Source organism: Mizuhopecten yessoensis, unplaced genomic scaffold, assembly GCF_002113885.1.
Source record: "Mizuhopecten yessoensis strain PY_sf001 unplaced genomic scaffold, ASM211388v2 scaffold8195, whole genome shotgun sequence".
NCBI lineage: Eukaryota > Metazoa > Mollusca > Bivalvia > Pectinida > Pectinidae > Mizuhopecten > Mizuhopecten yessoensis.
In genome coordinates, this window is record NW_018407426.1 from 731919 (window position 1) to 757593 (window position 25675).

The following is a 25675-nucleotide window of genomic DNA, read 5'->3' on the forward strand; positions in this document are numbered from 1 at the left end:
GGACTAAACCGGCAACTATTTTTGTTGACCTTTGTCCATGGAAGGTCCCTGCAAAATTTCATTGAAATTGGTTCAGGGGTTTTGGAGAAGAAGTCGAAAATGTAAATTGTTTACGGACACACGACGGACGACGGACGACGGATAAAAGGCGATCGCAATAGGTCACTTGAGACTTTGTCTCAGGTGACCTAAAAACACGGGTTGCTGCTCATTTTGAGTATAAATTATTGTACCAGTGCAATTTTTTGTCCATTCCAATCATATATTTAACTACATATTGTTTAGAAAGGTGTCGGTGCGCATGCGCCGACATTAATTTGACTCAATTTTTAATCAATTAATTGTTTTGTGTTGTATATAGTTTCATCAAGTTTTCTAAAGATCAACTTAATAATAAAAGTAAATTATTTACAGTCACTAGATTAACCAATTATGTTAAAAAAGACCACATTCATTTAGATAGCATCTAACAAACTGTCTGCCTCCTAACTCATTTCTTCATTAAAATTGTAAAAAAAAATTGTATATGTATGTTGTCTTTAAATATTATCTACATAATTAAGTGACGACGGAATATATATCATACAAGTAGCTAAAAACCTCACATATCGAACGTACAATCAAAGCTTCCCGTTATATTCGTTTTTCTTCCACGACTGGGGACAAAAAGAAATGTGTCGGTACATGTACACCATACTACCTGTATGTGTTAGTTGGAGGATTAGCGATAAATATAAATGCCCTTTGGCCATGGCATTCACAGGTATCACCTCCGAGATAATTAGTTTACCTGTTAATTCACAGGTAGGTATCGTAAATGCCCTTTGGCATTAATTGGTTATTAGAACTACAGGTAAATAACATACCTTGTAATTCACAGGTAAGATATTTAGATGTGTAAACTGTGTATTACTATCTCTCAGCTTGAAGTTACATTAATTTTGAATGTAGTTAATTTAGATTTCCGTGGTTCAAGCTTGAATGTGTATAACTTCTCTTTCGGAGAAGAACATTATTGATGTCTTTTTATATGTCAATTGATGATTTTTACCCATACAACATATATTGGTTTTGGTTGCAGTCATTATTTACACGGTTATGCAGATAATATTTAAATATGACATGTATTTATAAGTGTGTGTCAGAATGGATATACGTAATGAACAGGATATCGGATAAGTCATGCCACTGTGACGTCACTTCATACCGAGTTCAAAATATGCCTATAAGTAATAAGCACACCACATTTTGTTGAAATCAGACCTTTATTAGCGGTAGTTAGTGCACAGAAACTGAAATGTGACAGATGGACGGACAACGGGGGATAAAAAGTAGCATTAAAATGTTCCTATTCCTGGCTCTATCTCTCGATCAAGGATATCAATTAATGCTACAAAGCAAATCTGGTTGTGATATGTATGGATAAAATAATCTTTTCCATTGCAGGGTTAATCTTTAAACATAATAAATGATTAGACTTGCATTGCTGATCTACATTTAGATTAATATTGTACCTGACATACTGAAGAAGAATTGCTCTTAAATTTATGGTTCTTATGAATACAGTGTGTATTTTTTTTTTTTTAAATATTTGACACTTGTGCAGACCTTAAAAGTTGGTCAAGGTCATTTATATGAGGAAACCTTATGACGATCCATTCAGAAACATGAACCTAGCCAAACAGCAAATCAGGATACTAAAAAAACCACCTTAATATGTTATCTAAAATTGACAGTGAAAGTTAAAAAAAAATATAAATCAAGTTCAACAGTTTAGAATGTTTTTGAGATGTTCCTTCCTCAGCATGACTATGAGTTTTGGTCAACTTATCTAAGGAGGCACTGAAATATTACATTATGTTGGTACGGTAACAAGTATGAACATCCCAGTCACGGTATAACCGGATCTTGCATTGACACCCACCATCAAAGGATCTTTATCAATAGTAGCCAGTTAATTATGTATTCCTTTCTAATTGGGCGAACAGAGAAACACATGCAGAAATATTTTTTAGGAAACCAACTATTTTCCCTTACCCAGGAAATTGTCCATTAATTTTTTTGCGCTATATTATGCCCGGGCGCTCAAAATAATTGTCCTGGCAATTTTTTCACCCCTGCACATGCATAGCAGGTTTTTTGGCAAAACGTTTTGTGCAAATGTCAGATTTTTGGTATTTTACCAGAAAAACACATCATATCACATATGTGACATGCATGATCTAAAACCTATTTGAATTTACAGAGAAAAAAGTACTCTGAAAAACTTAAGAGGACTGCAGTGAAAGTTGTTAACAAAAACCTTAATTTAACAAATTAAAGTGACTTACTCTGGCTGTTCATTTTTCCTCTGGCTGTATAGTGGGTCGATCTTCTGCGACCTGCAGGTAGCTCAATATGGATGAGCGTCTGTCTAGAGTTTTGGGGGTCCTGAGTTCGAACCCCAGTCTTGCCGTTACATTATCTCGTTCTCCTGTTTCAGTGGTGCCTGTGACCAACCCTTGTTTCAAGCATTTAGTGTATATTTTGCAAGGGGATACTCGAACCTGGGTTGTAAATAGTTGTGTCTTCGGGGGCGAAGAAGACTTAGAAAAAGAAGGGAACTGAAATGTAGGGGAATTTAACTTGGTCGATCGTAAGCGACTATGTAGGCCTAGGTAGCTAAATTGGTAGAGCGTCCATCTATAGAATTTGGAGGGTCCCGGGTTCAAACCCTGGTGCGGCCGTGCAGTGTTCCTCTCCTAGCTGTTACAATCGTTACTATTCAATGTCAGTTTAGTGTTTCTATGAGAGCTAGGAAACAAATAGATTTGTTAAATTAAGTTCATGCCCTTATATTAATTACATCATTATCACGTATGAACCGGAGTCAAAATTCAATCTGGTCAGGATGTCGATGACTATTGGAAATCTTAACGGAGATAGCAATTTGCTTTCACATTTGCAGGCGCGTAACAACCTATGTAGCAAAAATGTCCTATATGATATGAAATAATTAATTAATAAGCAAAATATTTGTATAATAATAGGGGAAAAAGATATTTTATTACTTTAATAGGGCCATTGAACCTGACGCCAGAAAACAAGAGAACGCGTCTTAGGCTTTCTAGAAAACAAAATTTCTCCTGGGGGCGACGTCGACCCCCTCCCATACCATCCCCCTCCTCCTGCTGCACACTTCGGGGTGATGCCGAAGGCAGCACATTTGATCATTTGGCTTACACATTGAAAACACGTTTGTTACGCCCCTGATTTGTGACCTCAAGGCTGATTCGCTTCTAAATACGACGTGGGTTTACGATGATTAAAGCAAAGACAGGCGATGGTTCTTAACATCAAATGGTTCTTAACATCAAATGGTTCTTAACATGCAAACATAGTCTTGACCATTCGATTCGATCACTTTTACTTAATCAAGACCCCACCCATTATTATGTTTGACAGTAGAAATTCAGTCATTGTAGACCTTCCGCATAATACTGTTAGTCAAAGTCTGGAAATATCGATAACATACTCTTACAAAACTAAAATTACTTACATTTAGCTTCTTGCATCCCTTTTCCAACAACTCTTTGAAACTTTTGGCTGTGACGCCTATTCGAGCTTCTCGCTTAACGTCTTGTACTTTGTAAGCCCTCATACCGCCATTAAATAGGGACAAAAATCGGTCCCATATCGACATTGGTTACTTCCGCTAGCTAACACCGGTTCTATAAATACAAACGTTTTACTTCAATGGCTTCTATTGAAATTGTGTTTCCCGCCATTGAACATGGGCGCCGCCATTTCCATTCGTCTGTTTACATTTTTTAAAATAATTCCTTTTTAAAAACAGAAAAGTTATTGGAAACTTTTTCCGTAATTTGTTTGCATACACTTAAGAATAAATAGGTTTAGAATTCAAAATATGCATTAAACTGCAAGTTCTCGTAATTTCTCCGTAACACGAGAATTGGGATTCCATTGGAGTCAATGTACACAAACTTCGTCGTTGTCAAGAGGAAAATAGGATAAATACATTTTTAAAGCCCAAAACATATCTGGACGTTACGCTTTGAATATCTGTGGTTGGAAGATAAAGCACACGCTCTTTGCTGTAAAGGTCAGTTTGTGATTGTTATGCTTAAAAACCATAATTATTCCTTTGGTAGGGTACCGACCCGAATGGACATGCCTGAAATTTCAAAACAGTACTGCGGTACTACTGATTCAGTAGCTCGTACACGGTACAGTAGAGAAGGCATCGACCCTCGTCAGTAGACACGTTACTATTATATAGTAAGAGACTTTCAGAATAAAAGACACACTGATATTTGCTATAAATGCTGACACCAAATCAAACGCTTATTTGGCATGTCTAGATTGTTTTGAACTGTTGAAGCGGAACTTGACTGGGTCGATCGCAATGTAATAGTTCAGGGATACAGTCTGACAGACAAGCGAATTTTAATACAGGTCTTGATAGCATATCAAATAACTAATAAACAGGGTCACTTCCTTTTTCATAAACAACTAACTCTGGTCCAACCAATCCAACAGTTAGGAATATGATAAACATGTGACAGGAGCGGTAAAATGCACAGCCTGATAGTAATTCGAACCATGCAGGGACCTTTAAAACTCTACTGTAAAGGACGCTCTTACCTGAATTGAGCTACCTGAATTAAGTTAAGTTTGACGTAACATTCCTTCCTACTTTTTTCTAAGTCTTCGTCCCTGATGACATCACTAGTAGTACTCAATTTACAAACAAGGTTTGGATCCCCATCATGCCCATGCTAATTAGTGTACATCCTTGGAACAAATTTAATGGTTGGTCACAGGCACCACTGTAATACAAGCCAGATAATGTGTAGGATTTGGACCTAGGACCCTCAAATCTCTATACTATAGACGGATTGAGCTACCTGGTTTCAGATGATCGACCGCCCAGTCCAATTTCGCTACAAACGAAAGTGGCTCTTAAATAAGTAGCTGATTATTATGAAATTTTATTTCTGAGAAAACGTCATCCTATTTTGTAATTCATTCCATAGAAAAAATATCGAAATGTTTTCAAATAAAACATTAACTCAGGGTGTCCAAATTCATTTCAATAACACAATAATTGGCTCCAGGAAAATTCTATGAAAAAGAGATAAGATATATTGCATGAAATATAGTGTAATTTTGTATATCCTGGCAAATTGCAAATACTTGGCATTATGCTTTAGATCTAGCATGTACAGTGTATATATATAATGTACAGTAAGCTCATAAAAGCTGTCTAAAGTGCTAGTGCTCTTGCCTTTTAACACAGAACCATATCTTTTTGGTACTGTACTGTAAATCCTGGGCTTGACTTTAACTGTTAGTGATGTATACAATTCATTGGAGTCTACACTATGTATAGCAGAAACCAATCGCCCGCTGTCAAAATTTTAAGAACTTAATATGTATTAGGCAAATGTTTTAAAACCTGTATTGCAATAGGACGAGGAATAGTGATAAAGAAAGTGTCGTCACTGGGGCTCGAACCCGCGACCATTGGTTCTCCAGCCCGATGCTCTACCGCTGAGCTCTAGGGAAATTCCCTACAGACGACGCTTGTAAGGCAACCTAATTAATCCACATCTTTTACACTATATATAAATATTCCCACCTTTTTTCAAACACCAACCTAGGTTCTTTGACTCCCCGCCAAGGGTTCTCCTACCTTGAACGGAGAGGGTCAACGGCACCAATTTGTAATAGGACGAGGAATAGTGATAAAGTGCCGTCGCTGGGGCTCGAACTTGCGGCCATTGGCTCTCCAGCCCGATGCTCTACGCTAAAGGGAAATTCTCTACAGCTGACGCTTGTAATGCAACCTAATTAATCCACGTCTTTTACAGTATCATGGTAACGAGAAATGAATATATATCCACTATAATATATACACATTTTCATATATATACTATAATAATATTATTCCGATGAGACATTCTAAAAATGCAAACAAATTTACTTTAGTACCCCTGTCTTAACTTTAACATCTCATTGTCCACTAATTTTGAAAAGTTTATTTTTCTTTAGAATTTGATTTTAACAAGGCTTAGTACTACTTAATGTGTACGTATGTATAGATATTGAGGTCAAGATTGCAAGAATTCAATGAACAAAGTATATAAAGCTGCATGTTTACTGTAGAATTTGAAGTACTCTTTTAGGTACCTTAGGTACCTGGTACATGTCTTTACTTTCTTTAAATTTTACTTTCATTATGGTGATTTTGTCGTTTTTAGCATTATATTTAAAGGTAACCATTCAGCTTGCATACATGTACATTCTAGGTGAAGTATACCAAAATTTAAAATCAATGAAAAAAAATGTCCTTGCGTAATAAAAGTGGTGATAAGAAAATAAAGCTTTATTTAATGAGGGTCGACACATACATGTATTTGGTACGAAAGACTTTTCTTCCATATGGTCATCACAAACATACCAGTACAACAGAATAAAACAGCCATTCACTGATTGACAGATTTAAGAACAATTAATTAAATGCATGGGTCCGGAATTTAAACCTGAACTACACAGTTTCGGTGCAGTAACAATAATAAATTTAATTTATACATGCATTAATTAAAAAGATAACTTATTATTCTTTCACTCAATTTGAATACAGTTCTAACTTAGTCTTTATTAAAAACATAAGCATAATATAAATTCATACATTTTTTTTTATAAATGCACTGCATGAAATTATTTGAGGATGACGATCGACATGTTTGCTTAAAAAAATTATAGGCCAAATTAAAGAAATTAAAATTTTCAGCCTACCATCATAAATTCTTCAAAGTTCATCCAAAAATCTGTAAACTTTGTTAATAAAATTCCAAGTATGAACAGAAGATATTTTCTGTGATTTGACGGTATATATATATAAGTATCCCAGGTAAATAATGGCTCTGACTGTATTCTAGAAGTTTGGAAAGATGCCAAACCATGAATATCCTGTACAATCTTTGTAGATTGATAAAGGTATCAATTAAATATGTGAAGATCAATATTTGTTTACAAAGACAAAAGATGCATTTATTGCAGCTTTCAAGGGAATCACCTGTAGATTAATTTTTCATTTGTAACTGTCTGAATATATCGAGTGACTTTGTTCTTCATTTAATTTAATTTGATTTGACTGATATAAAATTCAGAAAGTAGATCTGTAGATGTTTGCAAGCCTGAAGGTGGTATAAATGATGCCAGTGTTAATTTGACGACTACATGTAGATGACATTGTACATATATATGATAGCCTGACGTTAATGAAATAGTTAGACTATTTAATGATTTATAGAACAGTGGAGGTATGACTTGACTGATGTCAATATACAACCAACAGTTTGAGTGGCTGTAAATTAACTCATTCACCCCTGAAATTTCATAATGAACTATTCCAACCTCTGGTTTGGAAGAGTTCAAATGTGTTTTCAGGGGTGAATGAGTAACTAAGTCGGTATGACCCCGATGCATGAGATAAACAATGTATAGTTTGATTTGACACAAGTTTACGAATATATAAATGTATACGTAACTGACACAGGCAGTTCATAAACAGTTTGACTGCTTCTAGGCCTTTATATAGGGAACACAGAATAAATTTCAGACATTTTATGAAGCAAGTTTCCATGACGTGTCAAATTTAAACAACCCTCCATCATGGTTGATTTTTCAGTTACGTTTGATATTTCATTATTGACTTTGGATTTATATTTTTTCAGGTGAAGCAGGAATACTTCTATATGAAAGCTCTTTGACAGATATAGGAACCACAAGTATAAACAAGCTTCCCGTGTTGTGAGAGTCGTACTAATGAAAAGAAAAGGCAATGCCTTCTAGCTAAATACAGCAACATCATGCCACGCAAACTTCCTTTTCGAGTGGTCCATGTTTCTGGCCAGGATGATGGATACAAGGCTATTGAACTGAATGTCCACAGTCCACTGACCAGGGGATGGCAAGCTTCAAGGTAACGTCAACATGTCAGAGGTTAAGGATTGGCAGAACAGGTGTAACAAATATTTTTGAATCTTGTAGTTGGGATCTAACAAGATACTGTAATGTAGTGATATATACAATGTATCATATACAAGATTGTAATTGGCAAAATAATTTGTAAGGAAATGTGTTATCTCATATAGTATATAGATATAAACTTTATTTATTTTACAACAAATATGAATCAAGTAATCTCAACTTATATTAATCACTATTAATCTGGAGGTCATAATGTGGGAGGAAACCAGAGTACCTGGAGAGAAAACCCACATGATCGGGCAGGTGAACCCCATATACCTTTTCACGCCTGATCGGTGAATCATAACCTGGTTGCCTTGGTAAAAGGTGCGTGTGTTATCCACTGTGTCACCTGACCACCCAAATATAATGATATAGTAACCAATGATGTTATATCTCATACAGGTACTGTCTGTACCCACAAGACCTCATCCTTCGGCTCGATGCTCGCTCACGTTTGAGGAAAATACAAGTTTTGTCTCACCAGTTCTTAGTGGGTAAGTTTTCTGAACAGATTGATGTATAAGTAATGCTTTACATGTTTCCTTTGTTTAATTTTGAGTAGCAATAAGTTATATTGCAGGGTTCTGCTGTGAGACTTTAATCCATCATGGTAACCTGTATAGATCAAGCATTAACTCATTCACCCCTGAAGACACATTTGAACTCTCCCAACTCAAAGGTTGGAATAGTTCATTGTGAAATTTCAGGGGTGAATGAGTTAATGTTGTTCTCAATATGATATTATTCAAACTATTTACTCCATCAATAGATTATTGGTACAATTTGTCACTATAATTTTACCAGTTCAATAATCTATTATAAATAATACGTGTGGATGTTTATTTGTAGCCACAAAGCTTGAGTTTATGGTGGGGGATGTCCCTGAAGATATGGATTTGTCTCCTGACAATGCCAGATACACTCGGCTAGGGTACGTAAGACACCTTATGTCATTGTTAAGAATTATCACAAAGTGATATGGTATTTTGATAATGCCTGTCATTACCATTTTTTTAATTTTTTTTTACAAAAAATAAAAATTAATTAATTAAATCACAGTTGAATCAGGTGGAGATGTAATTGTTAGCTCAAAGTCCATTGAACTAAAGTACTGCACGTTTAATTTTTTTCTTTTTGAAATTGTCATGGAGTTTAAAGACAGGCGTAATTTAAAAAAAAATCCATTTTACAATTGTGCCTCACAGACTTAAGTCCAAGACTGTTTCATTATTTTCTTTGCATTAAAGGTAATTTTCACAGGAAAATAAAATACAGATATAGCGAAAATTATCTATGAATAAAAATCTGTCATTGCAGGTATGTGTCTCTGTCAGACAATGAGAAGACAGCCTTTAAGTCGCGAGAGCTCAAATCTGTCCATGTGGACGCAATCGGCCATTACCTGAAAATTCTCGTCCACAAAAACCACATCAACAAGTACAATGTATACAACCAGGTGAGCGGATTGTAAATAATATATCCCTTGTTAATGATACATTGAAGCAAAGCTCAATAATGACATTTTATAAAAAAAATAAACATTGAATTCTAAAAATTTAAAAAATTTAAAGCTGTAATTCAAAACATAATGATTTTGTCAGAAAGTAGAGAACTGTTTACAAAAGTTTGAAAATTGAAACTAAGCATTGAACTAAAGGCTCATCTATGAGAAATTTGAAAAAGTTGTTCAGATGATTTAACTCTCTAAATCACCATCCTTACAGGTGGGGGTTATAGCTCTGAATGTGATCGGGGACATTATCTCACGACCGTCAGATCTAACAGATGTAAGTATGGGCCTCATTAACTAATGATAATGTATATTAAACAGTACATATGACAGTTCAAATATCAACAAATATATGTCACACAAATATATATGACATCAACAAATATATATGACATTAACAAATATATGATGTCATATCATCAATTGAATCTCACATCAGCAAACTGGAATGTGAGATTTAACTGATGTAAGGTCATGTGACTATGTTAATAAAATATTGTTATGTTATATGATATTGTTTTTATTTGCTGATAGAATTAAGATTTTTTTGTAAATATCTGATTTTGAATGGTGTCTGCGACAGTGGTATTGTTGTAGTTTATATAATGTATTATGATATTGTGCATTAGAACATGATGCTTTGGGGAGGCCTATAAAGCCATGCGACGTTGCGCACTCTGAGCATGCACAAAGCACAAAGGTCTCCTACAGCTCCACAGGAGCTCTGTGGGTGTGACCAAGGACGCACATGATCACAGTATGGACACAGTGGTAGTCGGCGACGCTTGCATGGTGACCTCACAGAATCCTTAGTGATGTCACTGCGTTTCTACCGCGTCGTCTATGGCACATCTACGGCGCTTACACAGAGTGTTATCTATTTTACTGCTCTCTCACAGCGACAACACGGTGCTGCCACAGTGATCAATGCACTCCCACGGCGCTCCCACAGCGCTTCTACCGCGTCCATCAGCGTTTGCTAGCGTTTGCATGGCATTGTGAGTGTGTTGTAAGCCAACCCCATAAAAATGGTGTAAATGTATTCTCATCTTTGTCTCCCTCATTTCACCATGACTGTTGTACGCCAGCAAGCACGGAAACTCCTTGCCTATATGCATCATCAGCGAAATAGCAACTGATGATGGTGTTTGTAAACACGTCACGCACGAAATACGAACGTTTTAGGCCCGCTGTCAGTGACAACTCCTAGCACACCGTGAGCACTCTGTGAGCTAGAGCGCAGTCAATCGCCAATTAGAACTGTAGCACGCCACGAGCGCTCCGTAGAAATGCCTCATTCACCGTAAGGGTGGCCTGACATCTCCATCTTGTGAAAATTTTGAAAACAAGTGCAACGTTTTTCAGAATTTTCCTCCGATCCCACGACGCTCTTTGAGAAATTTCACAACACAGTGCCAACTCCGTGGAAATGCGGTAGAGTGTCACAGAGGTTTAATTAGCTAGGTGCTTTTGACATACAAGATGTTTAATGAGTTGTCTTATCTGTAATTGAAAGAATGGTTTCAGAGCAGTTTGAATTTCCCAGGCTATATAAGAAGCACTACAGTTAAAAAAATCCAACAAAAATAACCTGCAGCAAAAATCACCTACCTTGTGGATAACCTGGTTATCCTTCAATACTGTCTTGTGTATTACAGCGGAACAAGCGAGTATGTATGGTTTAAACCCCAAATATCTGTTGTGGTCAGCATCCCTATAAATATCATAATTGTATATCTGCCTGCCACCCTTCACTTTGTCCTGCAGACACGTATTATTGGAGTTCTAGCAGACACTTTCTATTTCAAATTTTCATGAAAAATTGTTTACACAGAGACTTTCCTCATATGAATTACAGTGAAATTATATCACATTCTGTGTAGCTGAATTGATCCCCCAATTTTTATCAATCTGAAAAATGGAATTATCAATTTAAAAAGAAAACAAACCTAAAATCGGAATGTTATTTTTTTTCCGGCAAATGCATAATTTAGTTTTCTGTTAAAAGCATTATTACCAATACATATTTACAATTAAGAAATAAATTATTGAAATTTAAAAGAAAAAAAAGAAACTTCGTGAGAGTGGTTTAAAATATGTTAGGAGACATCATAATCTTTTTGCAGCTGAATTAGAGGTGCAGTTTCTAAACCACCCTGGAAAGTCTCTATTTGATGGATGTTAAGGAAACAATCAGTAGAGAGGCTCAGAAAAGTTTGGAAACTGTCAGTTGATAATTGTTAGACTCCAGTTTTATAACCACAACCCAACCACCAAAATACCTCACCACCCAAACAGCTACTACCCACCACTGCCTTAAACCAATCACCTTACCCAACCAGCGAAATACCTCACCACCCAAACAGCTACTACCCCCCACAGCCTTAAACCAATCACCTTACCCAACCAGCGAAATACCTCACCACCCAAACAGCTACTACCCCCCACAGCCTTAAACCAATCAACTTACCCAACCAGCGAAATACCTCACCACCCAAACAGCTACTACCCCCCACAGCCTTAAACCAATCACCTTACCCAGCCAGCGAAATACCTCACCACCCAAACAGCTACTACCCCCCACTGCCATAAACCAATCACCTTACCCAACCACCAAAATACCTCACCACCCAAACAGCTACTACCCACCACTGCCTTAAACCAATCACCTTACCCAACCAGCGAAATACCTCACCACCCAAACAGCTACTACCCCCCACAGCCTTAAACCAATCAACTTACCCAACCAGCGAAATACCTCACCACCCAAACAGCTACTACCCCCCACAGCCTTAAACCAATCACCTTACCCAGCCAGCGAAATACCTCACCACCCAAACAGCTACTATCCCCCACTGCCATAAACCAATCACCTTACCCAACCACCAAAATACCTCACCACCCAAACAGCTCCTACCCCCACTGCCATAAACCAACCATGTTACCCAACCACCAAAATACCTCACCACCCAAACAGCTCCTACCCCCACTGCCATAAACCAACCATGTTACCCAACCACTGAAATACCTCACCACCCAAACAGCTCCTACCCCCACTGCCATAAACCAACCATGTTACCCAACCACCAAAATACCTCACCACCCAAACAGCTCCTACCCCCACTGCCATAAACCAACCATGTTACCCAACCACTGAAATACCTCACCACCCAAACAGCTCCTACCCCCGCTGCCACAAACCTACCATGTTACCCAACCATCCCACTTACCATCCCACTTACCATCCAACACCCTACGACCCTATTCCTCACATTTTCACCAACATCTCTATACTATATAACTGATTGTATTATTTTTCTATTGATATTAAGATAGTCATCATATCCCCTAGTGTCTCCTTACCAGTGATACCCAACTAGAGCACACTTTAACCCGAGTCTGCCGACTGTTCACATTGTACTTTTGTTTACAAACAGCCTTCGTGGCCTGATCTCTGGAATCTGGATTTTAAGGCTCCAGTCAGTCATGATCGTTTATCATTTGAAATTTTCAAGGTATCCTCTACACATTTAAATTTTTATTTTGCACAATTTTTTTTTCTTTTTTTCTTTCTTTCCCTTTTTTGTCATCTTTTTTTTTTACTCCGCATGTTTTTTTTGTATTTCTTGACTAATGTGTAGCTACTCAAAGGAGATCGTGTTCAGGTCCTTCATTGTCCATTGCAAACATTCGTTTTAACACCCATTTTCACTTAAACTTAAAATGTTTATGTCATTAAAACCACCTGACACATATTTCCTTTTGTATTTGGTCAGTATAATACAGAAGGGTGAATACAGTGATTAAATATAAAAACACCTCACCCTGTCTACAACATTTCACCAGCATGCCTTCCTACAGAGTATGTTTATACTGTACTTTTCTGGTTTTCTGTTTTGTATCAAACTTTCATGATAAGATATTTAAGTCTGCGAAGAGTGTTTAATGCAAGGTAATATATAATACACTCGTAGTTATTAGCAATACCATATATATGTGTAGTGATAATTTTATTTTTTTATTTTCACAAATATTTTATTTCCCCAGCCAGAAATATGTATATATATGTACTGCTTGAAAGCATAGATATATGCATATATAAATATTTTGATAGGGGCTGCCAGGGTTGGGGAGCCCTTGGGTCAGCCCCTGAACAATATGGTGTCCTCACACATAACATATACCCATATGATTGGTAGGAGATTTTCAAAAATGTATTGTTTCACCTTCAATTTAGTCACTAACAATGTTTGACACTTTGATTCTTCACAACTGGACTTGAATGTAGCATAAATTGCATTAACATGTACCATATTCTAAGTGGAGAACGAGAGAGATGATATAATGATAACAGTTATATGATGGTTTATTGACTTAACAGTATTTTACTCTTATTTGAAATTCAGTTTAATTGCTGTGGAAAAGTAATTTTTATTCTGACAATTGCAATATATTATGTTATTTATAAATATTCATGGAGATATAAGACCATATGTTACTTGTGACACATTATCAAAATATTATGAATAAATGTCTGTATATTGTTACAAATTTTGTACAGAAGCTTTATAGGCCATCATTCCAACGACAGATAAATATATATATGTTTAATTCATAAAGAGGACGATGAAATTGATATCAGGATAGATGTTATCCAATTATATGCATGATTCTGTTGAAGTTTGGCCAAATGGTGAAACTATTGAAAAGGTATAACCATTAAAATCGTAACATATCTAACCATTAAAATCAGAGCATTTCCAACTATTAACCATTAAAATCAGAACATTTCCGACCATTAAAATCAGAAAATTTTTTAAACTATTAAAATCCAAACATTTATTTTAATTGAATTGTTTTGTAGGACTATAACACAGACCCAGACAAGGCCGGAAGGTTAGAGTACCAGGACGAGGAAGACTTAACATCAAGGTAAACATAAATGGTTTCTGACAAATCTTGACACCGTTCTATAATAATTTTACATGTTACCAATCGTTGGCAAATCAAAGGTCTAAGAGTTTCCGAGAGCAAGATAAATCATCAGTTTGTGTGTTCTGTAACAGATTAATGACTAATGTTTGTGTTACAGACCTGACTACATCTCGCCTCTTGATGACCTCGCTTTTGACATGTACCAGGATCCAGAGATAGCTGCCCTTATACGCAAATTGGAAAAGAAAAAACAAGAGGCAGTTATGCGTATGTTGATTCAAGAATTCTGTCCATTGCCTTTAGATTTTCTAGGAGGTGAAATAAATTCAATTAAGTAAACGAAGGAGCATCAACACCAGGATTCTCTTACGAATAGTTGAATTGTTAAACTGTATGGGTCACATTGCTTATACAGTACATTTCACTTAATGTCACGTCGCTTAATGTCACTTTTCGTTTATTATCATGTTTTCTTGATGCACCATTTTTCCTGCTCTAAAATCTATGTAATTCAACTCTTTTATTTTCACTTGTTTTGGTGTCGATTTCGCTTAATATCACTTTATTTTGGCAAGTGTCACCAAAAAATCAATGGTAAATGAAGGTAAGAAGCTTCATATTTCAATGAAATAAATAAATAAAAGATGATTATTTGACTGTTAATAAAGAAAAAGCTGTGTCAGTTACAAATATTTTTACTAAACCGTCTTCTTTAAAAAAATATAACACTTGAACATTTAATTATTGTCACTTCCAGGTTTTGACATCTGAAATGGTCAGAAAAACATGTTTTCTTTTTATGTCATGCTCTAGTTAATATCATGTTTTTCTCTACCAAATGAGAAGTGATATTAAGCAAAATCTACTGTATTAGGATAGGTCACATTTTTACTTGATAATCATATTGTAGTCAAAGTTTCCAGGACAGTTTCTCTATTGCGACAGGTTTTAGTGTATTTAAAACATAATGACTATTTTATCATGTTTTAATGTTCATTTTCATACTTTCGTTTCTAGAGGAGAGGTTTGACTATGCAAAGAAGCTGAAGACAGCTATTCTGGACCTACAGAAAGTAGGTGAGAAATTGGGCAAATTTGAGGTGGAGAAACGCCAGGCAGTGGAGAATGAAGATTATGACAAGGCAAAGCTCAAGAAAGTTCAGTGTGAAGAATATCGCTTACAAATCTACCACGACCTCAACCTTGGTGATCTGTTGGAGACTGGTGGGGTGAGTGTTTTCTACATTGCTACTTTGATCTCTACCAAAACTATTAACTGTGACCTCAGCATCAGCAAGCTGTTGGAGACCTGCAAGGGGAAGTACTACACAGATCCTGGTTATTTCAGGAAAGTTTTTACATGCGACCTCATTTTAAATCTAAAAATATATCAAAAGATATCACAATTTCTCCTGTTTCTGATGTGTTGAAACCATAATAATACTGTTTTCTTTTTGTTTTCAGTCAAGGCATCCACAACATATAGACCTTGGTATGTATTCTATTAAAAATATATATATATAAAAAAAAGTAATTGTACCACTACACTCAGTAATGTTCTAGAATCACTCTTTGGTTTGGATCACTCAAACTTTAAATTTGTTGGTCGAGTGTTTTTGTTATAACCAGAACAAGGACGTAAACACCATCAATCTCAATCAATCAATCTCAATCAATCAATCTCAATCAATCAATCAATCAATCTCAATCAATCAATCTCAATCAATCAATCAATCAATCAATCAATCAATCAATCAATCTAAATCAATCAATCAATCAATCAAGCAATCACAACCAGTCAAACAATCAATCAATCTCAATCATTCATTCAATCAATCAATCAATCAATCAATCTTAATCAATCAATCAATCAATCAATCAATCAATCAATCAATCTCAATCAATCAATCAATCAAGCAAGCAATCACAACCAGTCAAACAATCAATCAATCTCAATCATTCATTCAATCAATCAATCAATCAATCTTAATCAATCAATCAATCAATCAATCAATCAATCAATACATTGACGTTTGCCTTGTTATTATATTACAGAACCTGTGAGAAATCCAACACCCCCTCGTCTCACTCACCTTTCGCCCCGAACCCCGCCTAGAACTCCACCCCCGAGGACACCTTATGATGAGAGACCCCTACCTGCAATGAAAAGGTAAGAACATCACATATCACCTGACTTCAAATTATAGCTTTTTTCCTGTCAGCAAACACTTTTAAAATATATAGATACATATATATGATGTTTATAAATATTTATATTTTGTAAACCACACTTGTGCTTAGTTTACACCAAACACACATCCATGAAAAGTTCAGTCAAAGCTGACAACCCGAGGTTTTCTTCTGGCATTTATACTGTATACAGGGAAAAGTTTCGCCTTGTCCAACTTTTGCCATTTGCTGATAAAATCAATATCCGCTAAGTGTTGATTTTGCCCCTCACATTGGGGCCAAGGTGGTGAAGTGGTTAAGGCATCTGACATTCTGCAACCGCTGGCCCTCCACCACTGGGTCGCGGGTTCAAGGCCTACAGGGGAGTTGCCAGGTACTGGCCGTATGTCAGTGTTTTTAGTGTTTTTTCTCCGGGAACCCTGGCTTTCCTCCACTATTAAAACCTGGCACGTCCTTAAATTACCATAGCTGTTAATAGGACATAAAACACAAACAAACAAAAGCCCCTCACATTTTACTACTTTGGATGTTATGTGGTGAACAGATCTTCACTGTAATGATAAATTCGCCCTCATTACAGAGGGCAAAAATGGTGAAAGTAAAACTACGGTGAAAACTCCCTGGTGAACAGTATATACTTAATAACATTTGATATTTTAAAACAAAATAAATTCAAGTTAAATAATATGTGTTCAAACTTTAACTTCCACATAGACATCACATACATTCATATCATCAGTCTATTTTTAAAGCGTTGACGCTACACTTATATAAACACAAACCCAACGCCAATATGCTCAAACACGGAAAGTTGAAACTTGACAGAAAATACAGAACATTTGTTGAACATTATTGCTCCTCCTAGTATTACCATACAAAATTTGAAAGGAATGGATGAAAAAATAAAAAAGTTCTTGCATTTACTACATAATGCCCTTATTTGGCAATAAAAGGGGCATAACTCCACAAAAAATGCAGGTAAACTTCTGAAATGCGAATTCGTCTGAGCTATATTGGTATGCAATATGTGTACCAAGTTTGAGTTCAATCAACTCAAGGGAACACAACTTATCGCGTGGAAACCTTGTTTTGGATGACGCAACAGCCAACGCTGACAAAGTAATACCTATACGTCGCCTCTCTTCATTCTATTAATATAGAACTGTGAAGGTTTGGTGAAATAACTAGCCTGCTGTATCCCATTACACGTTATTGTAAGTAATGGCAGATTTGGAGCTCCCTGTGTATCAACGGTTCTCTTCAGTGTCTTCTGCTTAGGGTTCATTGAAGCATCCTTGATATCTAGGGGTTACGCTCACTTTAGCTCTCTCCACCCCTGGAATATGTTATAGCAAAATTGAAGGCACGAAGATAGCTGTTTGATTGGTCTTGGTTAAAAAACCCTGACCAATCGCTAGGCTGATACCTGTCCTTTGAAGATTACAAAGGAGAGACGCCCGACTTCAAAGCCTGTCAATTTTTACCGTTAGTTACTGACCGCGAGATTCTTTTGATGTATATCAAAGGATCAAGCTTGTCTTCTTGTCCCGTCAACCCCTAGATATCTAGGACGACATTGAAGTAGCCAAAGCTGATATGTTCTCCCAATTTTATATGTAGATAATAAACCTTGTAATTGGGGTTGTCAGCTTTAAGAGAAATACTTTCAGTTTGTGATTGTTTTTTTTTTTATTATAAACACTATACTTGATAATTATGTTGTTTAGTGTATAATTAATATATGACTATATCATACACCTATATTTTTTAGAATTTTGCTTTTAGTTTTCTAGTTTTAAAAGACTCCATAGTTGTTGCTAAAGTCATATTGTGCACAGTGTATACTTTATATAACCCTACAAGCTTCTAGAGATAGAAGTTATACATGTATCACGCAACACTTTACTACCTAATACCTTGCACTTCCCTGGGTCCCCCTTTTCTTACAGTGTAATTCACAAAACTTATATGTCCCTGGTCAACAGTCCCCCTTCCCCCATAATACCCATGTCCCTGGGTCAACATTACCCCATCCCTTAATTTAATTTCTAATATAGTAAAAAAATATATAACTTATACTTGCTTGTTTTTGGGGCATAAGTCCCATCTCCCAACCCTTCATCCCAGAAGTATCAACTGGTCTCTTGTTTATCAGCCCCCACCCCCTCCCCCATACTATAATAACTAATACCAAAATATCTATGGGTTATTAGCCCTCCTATTACATGACTCCTGAGTCAACTGCCCCTCCGGGATCCCCTACTATTAAACCTAATACCTAAATGCCCCTTGGTCAGACACCCCCTATCCTTTATGTAATATACCCTAAATATATATGTCTTTGGGTCGACGACCCATTTAATTCATACTCACATGTTGTTCCTGGGTCATTGCCCCGCCTCCCCTCCCTCTCTTAGTCAGAATAAAATACATTGTTTTAAGTGGATGTTTCTAGAAGCAAAAAGCTAAATACGATGTATTACAAAACTGCCAAGAAGACATGAATATTTCACCGTTACTTCTCATGGGTATACTCCGTCCTTAGATGTTTGTGGCCTTAGAAGTCATTCTTTTTCCTCCTATTAGTAAAGGGGACACGACCCAGCGGGAACAGATTCCCTCCCCACGCTCCAGGACACCATATGACGAACGCCAATTACCTGTCGTCAAGTAAGTATTGGAATATCAGGTGGTTAACTCATTCACCCCTGAAGACACATTTGAACCCTTCCAATTCAAAGGTTGGAATAGTTCATTAGGAAATTTCAGGGGTGGAAGAGTTAAATCATGATAAACCCACATACATGATTTGGTGTTGATCTCAATTGATGTCGGGTTAAGAACAGTCTCCATATACCTTGTCAGCGATGTCGGACATGATTCTAGCCTCGATATTACTCCAACATTACTTGTCAAATTACTTTCAAATTAAGTACAATATCTTATCATTGCAGATATATTATTACATGAGTTATTGCCCTTTTTTTATTTGTTTTTTTTTTTCATTTTCAATTTTGCCATTCCTTATATATGTAATAATTTTGAATTTTTAAAGTCTATCATGATGGGTGACATTAGCTACATAGTTGAAATCTTGTTTTTCCAGTCTGGAAACTAGTCAGTGATACATGTCCATATTGAAGAGTATTTTTCATGTGTGCATGTATATCAAATATTCGAACACTGTCATATTCTAGCTGAGCAGAGATCGGCTGCGGTTTTAGATCAGACTTTCTGACACAGATGTTATAGTAGATAGTAGTTGCATTAAAAAGATGTTATTAAACTTTTGCTTAGGAAATCTTGCTTTTTATTGTAAAGTTGTATTCCGTCTTTTCGTATTGCAGAGTTATCTTCTCTTGTGAGCAGGTATTTTGATTGCTACGTTATTTGTTTGTGAGAGTAACGTCATCAATTTTTGAGAAAACAATGTAATTTTCTCACATAAACCAATGACGTAACAATCAATACCTGCTCACAAGATAAGATAACTCTGCAATATGCAAAGACGGAATACTATGTCCACAGTGTATTGTCATTGTATACTATATACCTGTACTGTATTTATTTGTAGTGACATTAGGTACGTAGACACAGTACATGTATAGTGTAGCCGGTCCACTCCGTGTGGTTCCTCCCTAACACTTAACCTCACTCATAACTCGTTTGAATTTTTACGGAATGATATTAATTAAAAAAGTTTGTTGCATCTGTTTTTTGTACTGTGAACATATATGGTTTATTGTTTTAACAGTTTATTTATTTGCAGCATTTAATCACTGTGATTTTTAATGAATTATTTACTGTTTGTGGTTTATGGGATAAACATTTCATCACAATTACTAAAGTTTCGTGATATACCCGAACCAAAATACTTCATTTCATTCTCACAATCAAAATGTCTGCATAATCAAAGTACTTTTATTATACGAATAAGAAATCCATCTTTCAGTTTAACTTCCCTAATCCATAGTCTGTTAGTCAACTTTTTTCAAATCTGAAATAATGGAGTTCTTATTTAACCCCACATTTGTCTTTGCTCTGTGGTCATGTAACAGCAGGATCACCAGCTATATGTAGGTTTGGTATATAGAGTTTTCTCCCTTTATATCAGATTTTGCTAAATATTTATGTAATCTGGCCCGGGCTTCATGTTAGTTGTATGTGTATTTGTCCACTGGGAATGGCATTTTATAGAGGACTCAATTGCTCTGATTTCTCAAAAATCAAAAATAGAAATTTTGCAGCTGTATTATGTAATTTCATTAATATTGATCCTTTTTAGGTCTCTGGAAAGTTACAAATCAAGGTATTGTTTTGAATATCTTGCCCAAAACGTCAAATCTAAAATAATGAAAATTTAAGTATGTAAGTAACTTGATAAACAGGTACAGCAGTACCTAGACAGTGTTACCTTCATGACCGTACTCTCTCTAAGACCAAGGTCAGAGGTCAAATGACGTATCACTGTACTGATTATTACATAGAGGAAACCTGATCGATGTGAGTTATGTTGGGCAGTAATACCGACGTTTTATGTACCCTTAGCAGTACTTGTGTTTTTATGAGAAGTCAGAGCAACTCCTGGTTTAGACAATTCTAACAATTTTCCTAGTTTTTGAATCATCTGTATGTATTGTATATGTTTCTCTCATATATTGACAAGCTACACGAAGCGCTATGTGAAGCCGACTGAGGTTGCCAAACATTTCATGTAGGTAACATTGTATGTCTAGAGCTTCAAGGTGTCAAAGGTCAGTGGTCAAAGGTCATGATCCTGTTAAGACACCTCTTGCTCTCGTGTGAATTAGTTCTCTAGTTGTCTCCCTTGTAGACCTGTTTTAAGTTGTAGAATTTTGCATAAGAAAACTTTCTTGGAAAATCTCCTGATGATATAATTTCATTGTCGTAACGATGACTGAAATGTCTATCAATAAACTTTTAAAAAACCTCAGAAACAAAAACAAAACCCAGCAGAATCAGAACACATTTGTAAGTTAACTCATTCACCCCTGAAGACACATTTGAACTCTTCCAATTCAAAGGTTGGAATAGTTCATTATGACATTTCAGGGGTGAATGACTTAATTCCAGTTAACCATCCTATCAGGTCAGTCTATATAACTATTTGATACTAGATCAGGATCTAACAAATGACAAACATCTAATGGGGATCCATGTTTGATAGGTAACTTTAATAAACAAGACTGGAATTCTATCACTGATTCTCATATAATCAATATTGTTTATTCTACATACATTTAATTAATAACATGTATCTAACTGTATTATCTTGCTCTGGGTGTTTATAAAATTATGTATAAGGGAAGTTTGCTTACTTTTTAGGTTACCTGAGACAAAGTCTCAAGTGACCTATTGCGATCGCCTTTTGTCCGTCGTCCTTTGTGCGTCCGTAAACAATTTACATTTTCGACTTCTTCTCCAAAACCCCTGAACCAATTTCAATGAAATTTTGCAGAAACCTTCCATGGCCAAAGGTCAATGAAAAAAGTTGCCGGTTTGGTCCCCGGCTCCCAGGGGCCTGAGGGGCGGGGCCAAAAAGGGTCAAATTGACTAAAATTTCAAAAATCTTATCAAGACCAAGATATGGTAGAATCAAATACTCTTCATAGATGGAAGGGTTTTAAGGTGCTCTACCAAAGTTGTGAATTTAATGGCCCTAGGGTCTCACGTTTCCCCCTGGGGAGGGGGTAAACTTTACTATAGTTTATAGAGGGAAATCACATTTTGGACCAACATTTGTTTAATTGCCATTGGAGGTAATTCATTTTAGGTTAGCATTATCAGTATTGGGTAGCAGTTTGATGGTATGCACATATGAGCCCTGACTGACTCCCCAGGGCTGATGGGTGGGGCCAAAAAGGGTTGAATTGACTGAAATTTCAAAAAAAAATCTTCTCAAAGACCCATGGCAGATATGGTAGAATCAAACACTCTTCATAGATGTAAGGGTCTTAAGGTTTATGCCCCTAGGGTCTCACGTTTACCCCCTGGGGAAGGAGGAGGGGGGGGGGGGGGCAAAATTTATTATGGTTTATAATCGCAAATGATACTTTGAATATTACATGTTAATAACTAGATTGGAATTATAACCCTGAGTTGACAGTTTGATACTTTGAAAATTTTGGGCCAGCCCTACCCCCAAGGGCTGTAGGGTGGGGCCCAAAGGAGTCAGTGTGCTAAAATTTCTTCATTTTCCTTGTTTAGAATCAGAGGTGCTAGTTTCAAATAATTTTTAGTCTTAAATATGTATGCTAGATATTGAATAAGGTGGTTTTATTGGGTTTTTTTGTCACTGAATAATATTTCTGCTCGTGTTAAAAACGAAATCAACTCTCTGTATAAATATATCAGGTGACCGTTAAGGCCCATGGGCCTCTTGTATAATATTATATTCCTGATGGTTCATAAATGGTACTGACATATTTCATATGTAACGATTAATCCTTTTAAGGATCCCTGTCCCACTGTGGTTTTCTGTATATACAGTTACCTCCCCTTAACTTTCGTTTGGATATAACTGTAGCACAGTTGGACCAGGACCCTTCTGTTGACCAGGTAGCTCAACTGGTTAGAGTGATGGTACATCACTTTAATGTCACAGTATTTGTACCCTGGTCTAGCCACGCTGAAATTTTTCCACTCCAAACACTGTTGTTGATTATATTTTGTTTATTTCATCTTCACGAATTCTCATAAAAAGTCTCGCAAGCTATATTTTGTTTCTGACACTGAGTTACAGTTTTTGGCAGTGGTACAGGGATCCTTAAAGGTTTTAATATGATGATTCAGGTGTCTTCTGATAACAGAACATTTTATTTGTTTGAAATCTTTTTATTTTCCTATTTTTTATTAATTTGAACTTTCAGGTTTATGTAATTGTAGTAATGTTGTATTTTTCTTGAATGTTTCAATTTTATCTGTTTTAGTTTCTTGATCATTGGATACAAAATTAATTATAGATTGGCCTCTCAATCTCATTATGTTGATGAGTATTTAATTGATCGTATAATGAAAATCTCTGAATGGAGATATCATACCTCTACTGCTTCACTGGTTTGGATTTTAATGGATTTTAATTCACAAACAAAATATTTCTGATGTCCAGGGCATAGGCTCAGTCTGATAAATAAAGGTTTAATATTTATAGATATATTAGATGTACATGAATTTTGTTTTATTAATGTGATTTAAACATGTTTGTGTTGATGGTTTTGAAGACATTTTATATGAGGACTTTAAACTTGTAAACAATTGGGTTGTAATTAAGTGGGGTTAATTACTTTTTCTATCAGTTGTGTATTATTTTTATCACCTATTGTTTCTGTCCAGGTATTTTGATGTTTATAACAATAGTAAATCAGGTTTTATTTTTCTCAGAAAATCCAATTATAAATATGAAATGTTTCACTTTATTATGTGCAATGTAAAAATAAATTTGATACATTCCCAGTCTGACATTCCTCCTTAAACATTTACATGTATCATATACATGTATATGTATGTCATAAGATTAAAAACCTCATTAAATTGAAGAGTTGTTTTGATTTATCATGGTATCATGATATGATTCCTTTCATCTCTGTTATACCACTGTACAAGTTCTCCTAGATTGTCCACATTGAAACTATATAAAACACTACCATCTTGTGTCGTTGAGAAATGTCCCTTGTATCATTGAGAAGTACCCCATACATCATTACAAATGTTATTACAGACCTCCCCCAGTTACGGAGGAAGAGGAGCAAGTGGTAGACACAGGAGGGGGCGGCATCACTGGGGAGCCCGAGCCGTTGTCGGAGAAAGACCTTCGCGAAGCGTCTGCAGCGGTGGACGTATTTGGAGAACCACTGGTAAATTGTCACCTTATACTGATGCATGTATATATAAGATAACTCCTTGAATAGCAGAGTGTATCAATCGGTGCTCTTCCTGTCTTAAAAGAAAATGTCTGTCTTATCATATGTCCCTATGAATAGAACTGTTGGCAAAGATTTTTCCTGAATGGCTCTGTTATCCAATAAATCTGATAAGAAAAGTTCAATCTGATGCACTATAAGGTCTGTTGTTATGATTTTGTACTTTATCCTATTTGTCTGGCAATAAGCCCATGCCTGGCAATAAGCCCATGCCTGGTAATAAGCCCACCAAAGTCAAATACAGTTCAGTGGAAATGCTAACAAACGGTCTTTTCCTACAACAAGCCAGACCCCTACTTCAAGTTACAGTTTATATGTGGGGCCCCAGGGCTTTATGTAGGATAAATTTGGTAATCAGTGTTTTTTTGTGTTTTGCTGTATTGTAGGTGGCCAAAGCATACAGTAAAACATGGTCATACCGCGAGGACGCGTTGCTGGCTGTGTACAAACAGATGTCAGAGATGTCGACATCCACGCCGAAGGATGAGGTGAAAACGGCATTAAAGGGAGCTGTGTACCTGTGTAAGCGTGCCATTCGAGACAAGGTTTATGCTGTAAGTACATTTTGTGTGTCTGACAGGAGGGCTCGACTAAATTTTCTACTTTTCATTCATGATTTCGTTACATACATATATATAATAAAAACTTCTGTCATAAATTCTTAAACTACATTTCATTATTCAGAAAAGAATTGTTGTTCTAGATTGTATTTTTAGCTAACCTGGTCCAAAGGACCATGGTGAGCTTATGCCATACCGCAGCGTCCGTCGTCCGTCCTTCAACTTTTCCATTAAAACGCTAATCGTCCTGAACGGCCAAGTAGATTTTGACTAAATTTGACCTGGAGCATCCTTAGGCCAAGGGGACTCAATTTTGTATAAATGGTGGGTGTGGCCCCCCCCTGGGGACAGAGGGGCGGGGCCCAATAGGGGAAATAGAGGTAAAACCTTTAAAATCCTTCTTCTACCGTAGGGATTAAGGGATTTTATCCTTAATTAGTCTGGAGCATCCTTGGGCCAAGGGGACTCAATATTGTATAAACCGTGGGTGTGCCCCCCCC

The 25675-nt window shown here is 36.3% G+C and overlaps 2 protein-coding genes across 5 annotated transcripts in view; one reads left to right on the forward strand and one right to left on the reverse strand.

Moving 5' to 3' along the window:
- The window catches only part of LOC110455324 (DNA fragmentation factor subunit beta-like), a 22298-nt gene extending 18525 nt beyond the window's left edge, over positions 1-3773 (reverse strand). The window contains exon 1 of the mRNA XM_021505404.1: positions 3539-3773. Within this exon, the coding sequence (XP_021361079.1) occupies positions 3539-3682 (144 nt within the window). The 5' untranslated portion in view covers positions 3683-3773. The remainder of the gene's footprint in view (positions 1-3538) is intronic.
- Positions 3774-3959: 186 nt separating this feature from the next.
- LOC110455299 (centrosomal protein of 104 kDa-like) overlaps positions 3960-25675 on the forward strand; it is a 40667-nt gene continuing 18951 nt past the window's right edge. Inside the window, exons 1-16 of one of the 4 annotated variants that reach the window (XM_021505346.1) lie at positions 3960-4102; positions 7743-7990; positions 8443-8534; positions 8890-8971; positions 9358-9496; positions 9765-9827; positions 11209-11220; positions 14415-14482; positions 14643-14752; positions 15503-15714; positions 15950-15977; positions 16541-16655; positions 19262-19345; positions 20250-20258; positions 24414-24549; positions 25002-25169. In XM_021505346.1, the coding sequence (XP_021361021.1) occupies positions 7878-7990; positions 8443-8534; positions 8890-8971; positions 9358-9496; positions 9765-9827; positions 11209-11220; positions 14415-14482; positions 14643-14752; positions 15503-15714; positions 15950-15977; positions 16541-16655; positions 19262-19345; positions 20250-20258; positions 24414-24549; positions 25002-25169 (1431 nt within the window). In that variant the 5' untranslated portion in view covers positions 3960-4102; positions 7743-7877. The remainder of the gene's footprint in view (positions 4103-7742; positions 7991-8442; positions 8535-8889; positions 8972-9357; positions 9497-9764; positions 9828-11208; positions 11221-14414; positions 14483-14642; positions 14753-15502; positions 15715-15949; positions 15978-16540; positions 16656-19261; positions 19346-20249; positions 20259-24413; positions 24550-25001; positions 25170-25675) is intronic. The other 3 variants (XM_021505347.1, XM_021505348.1, XM_021505349.1) reach the window with 3 other exon arrangements.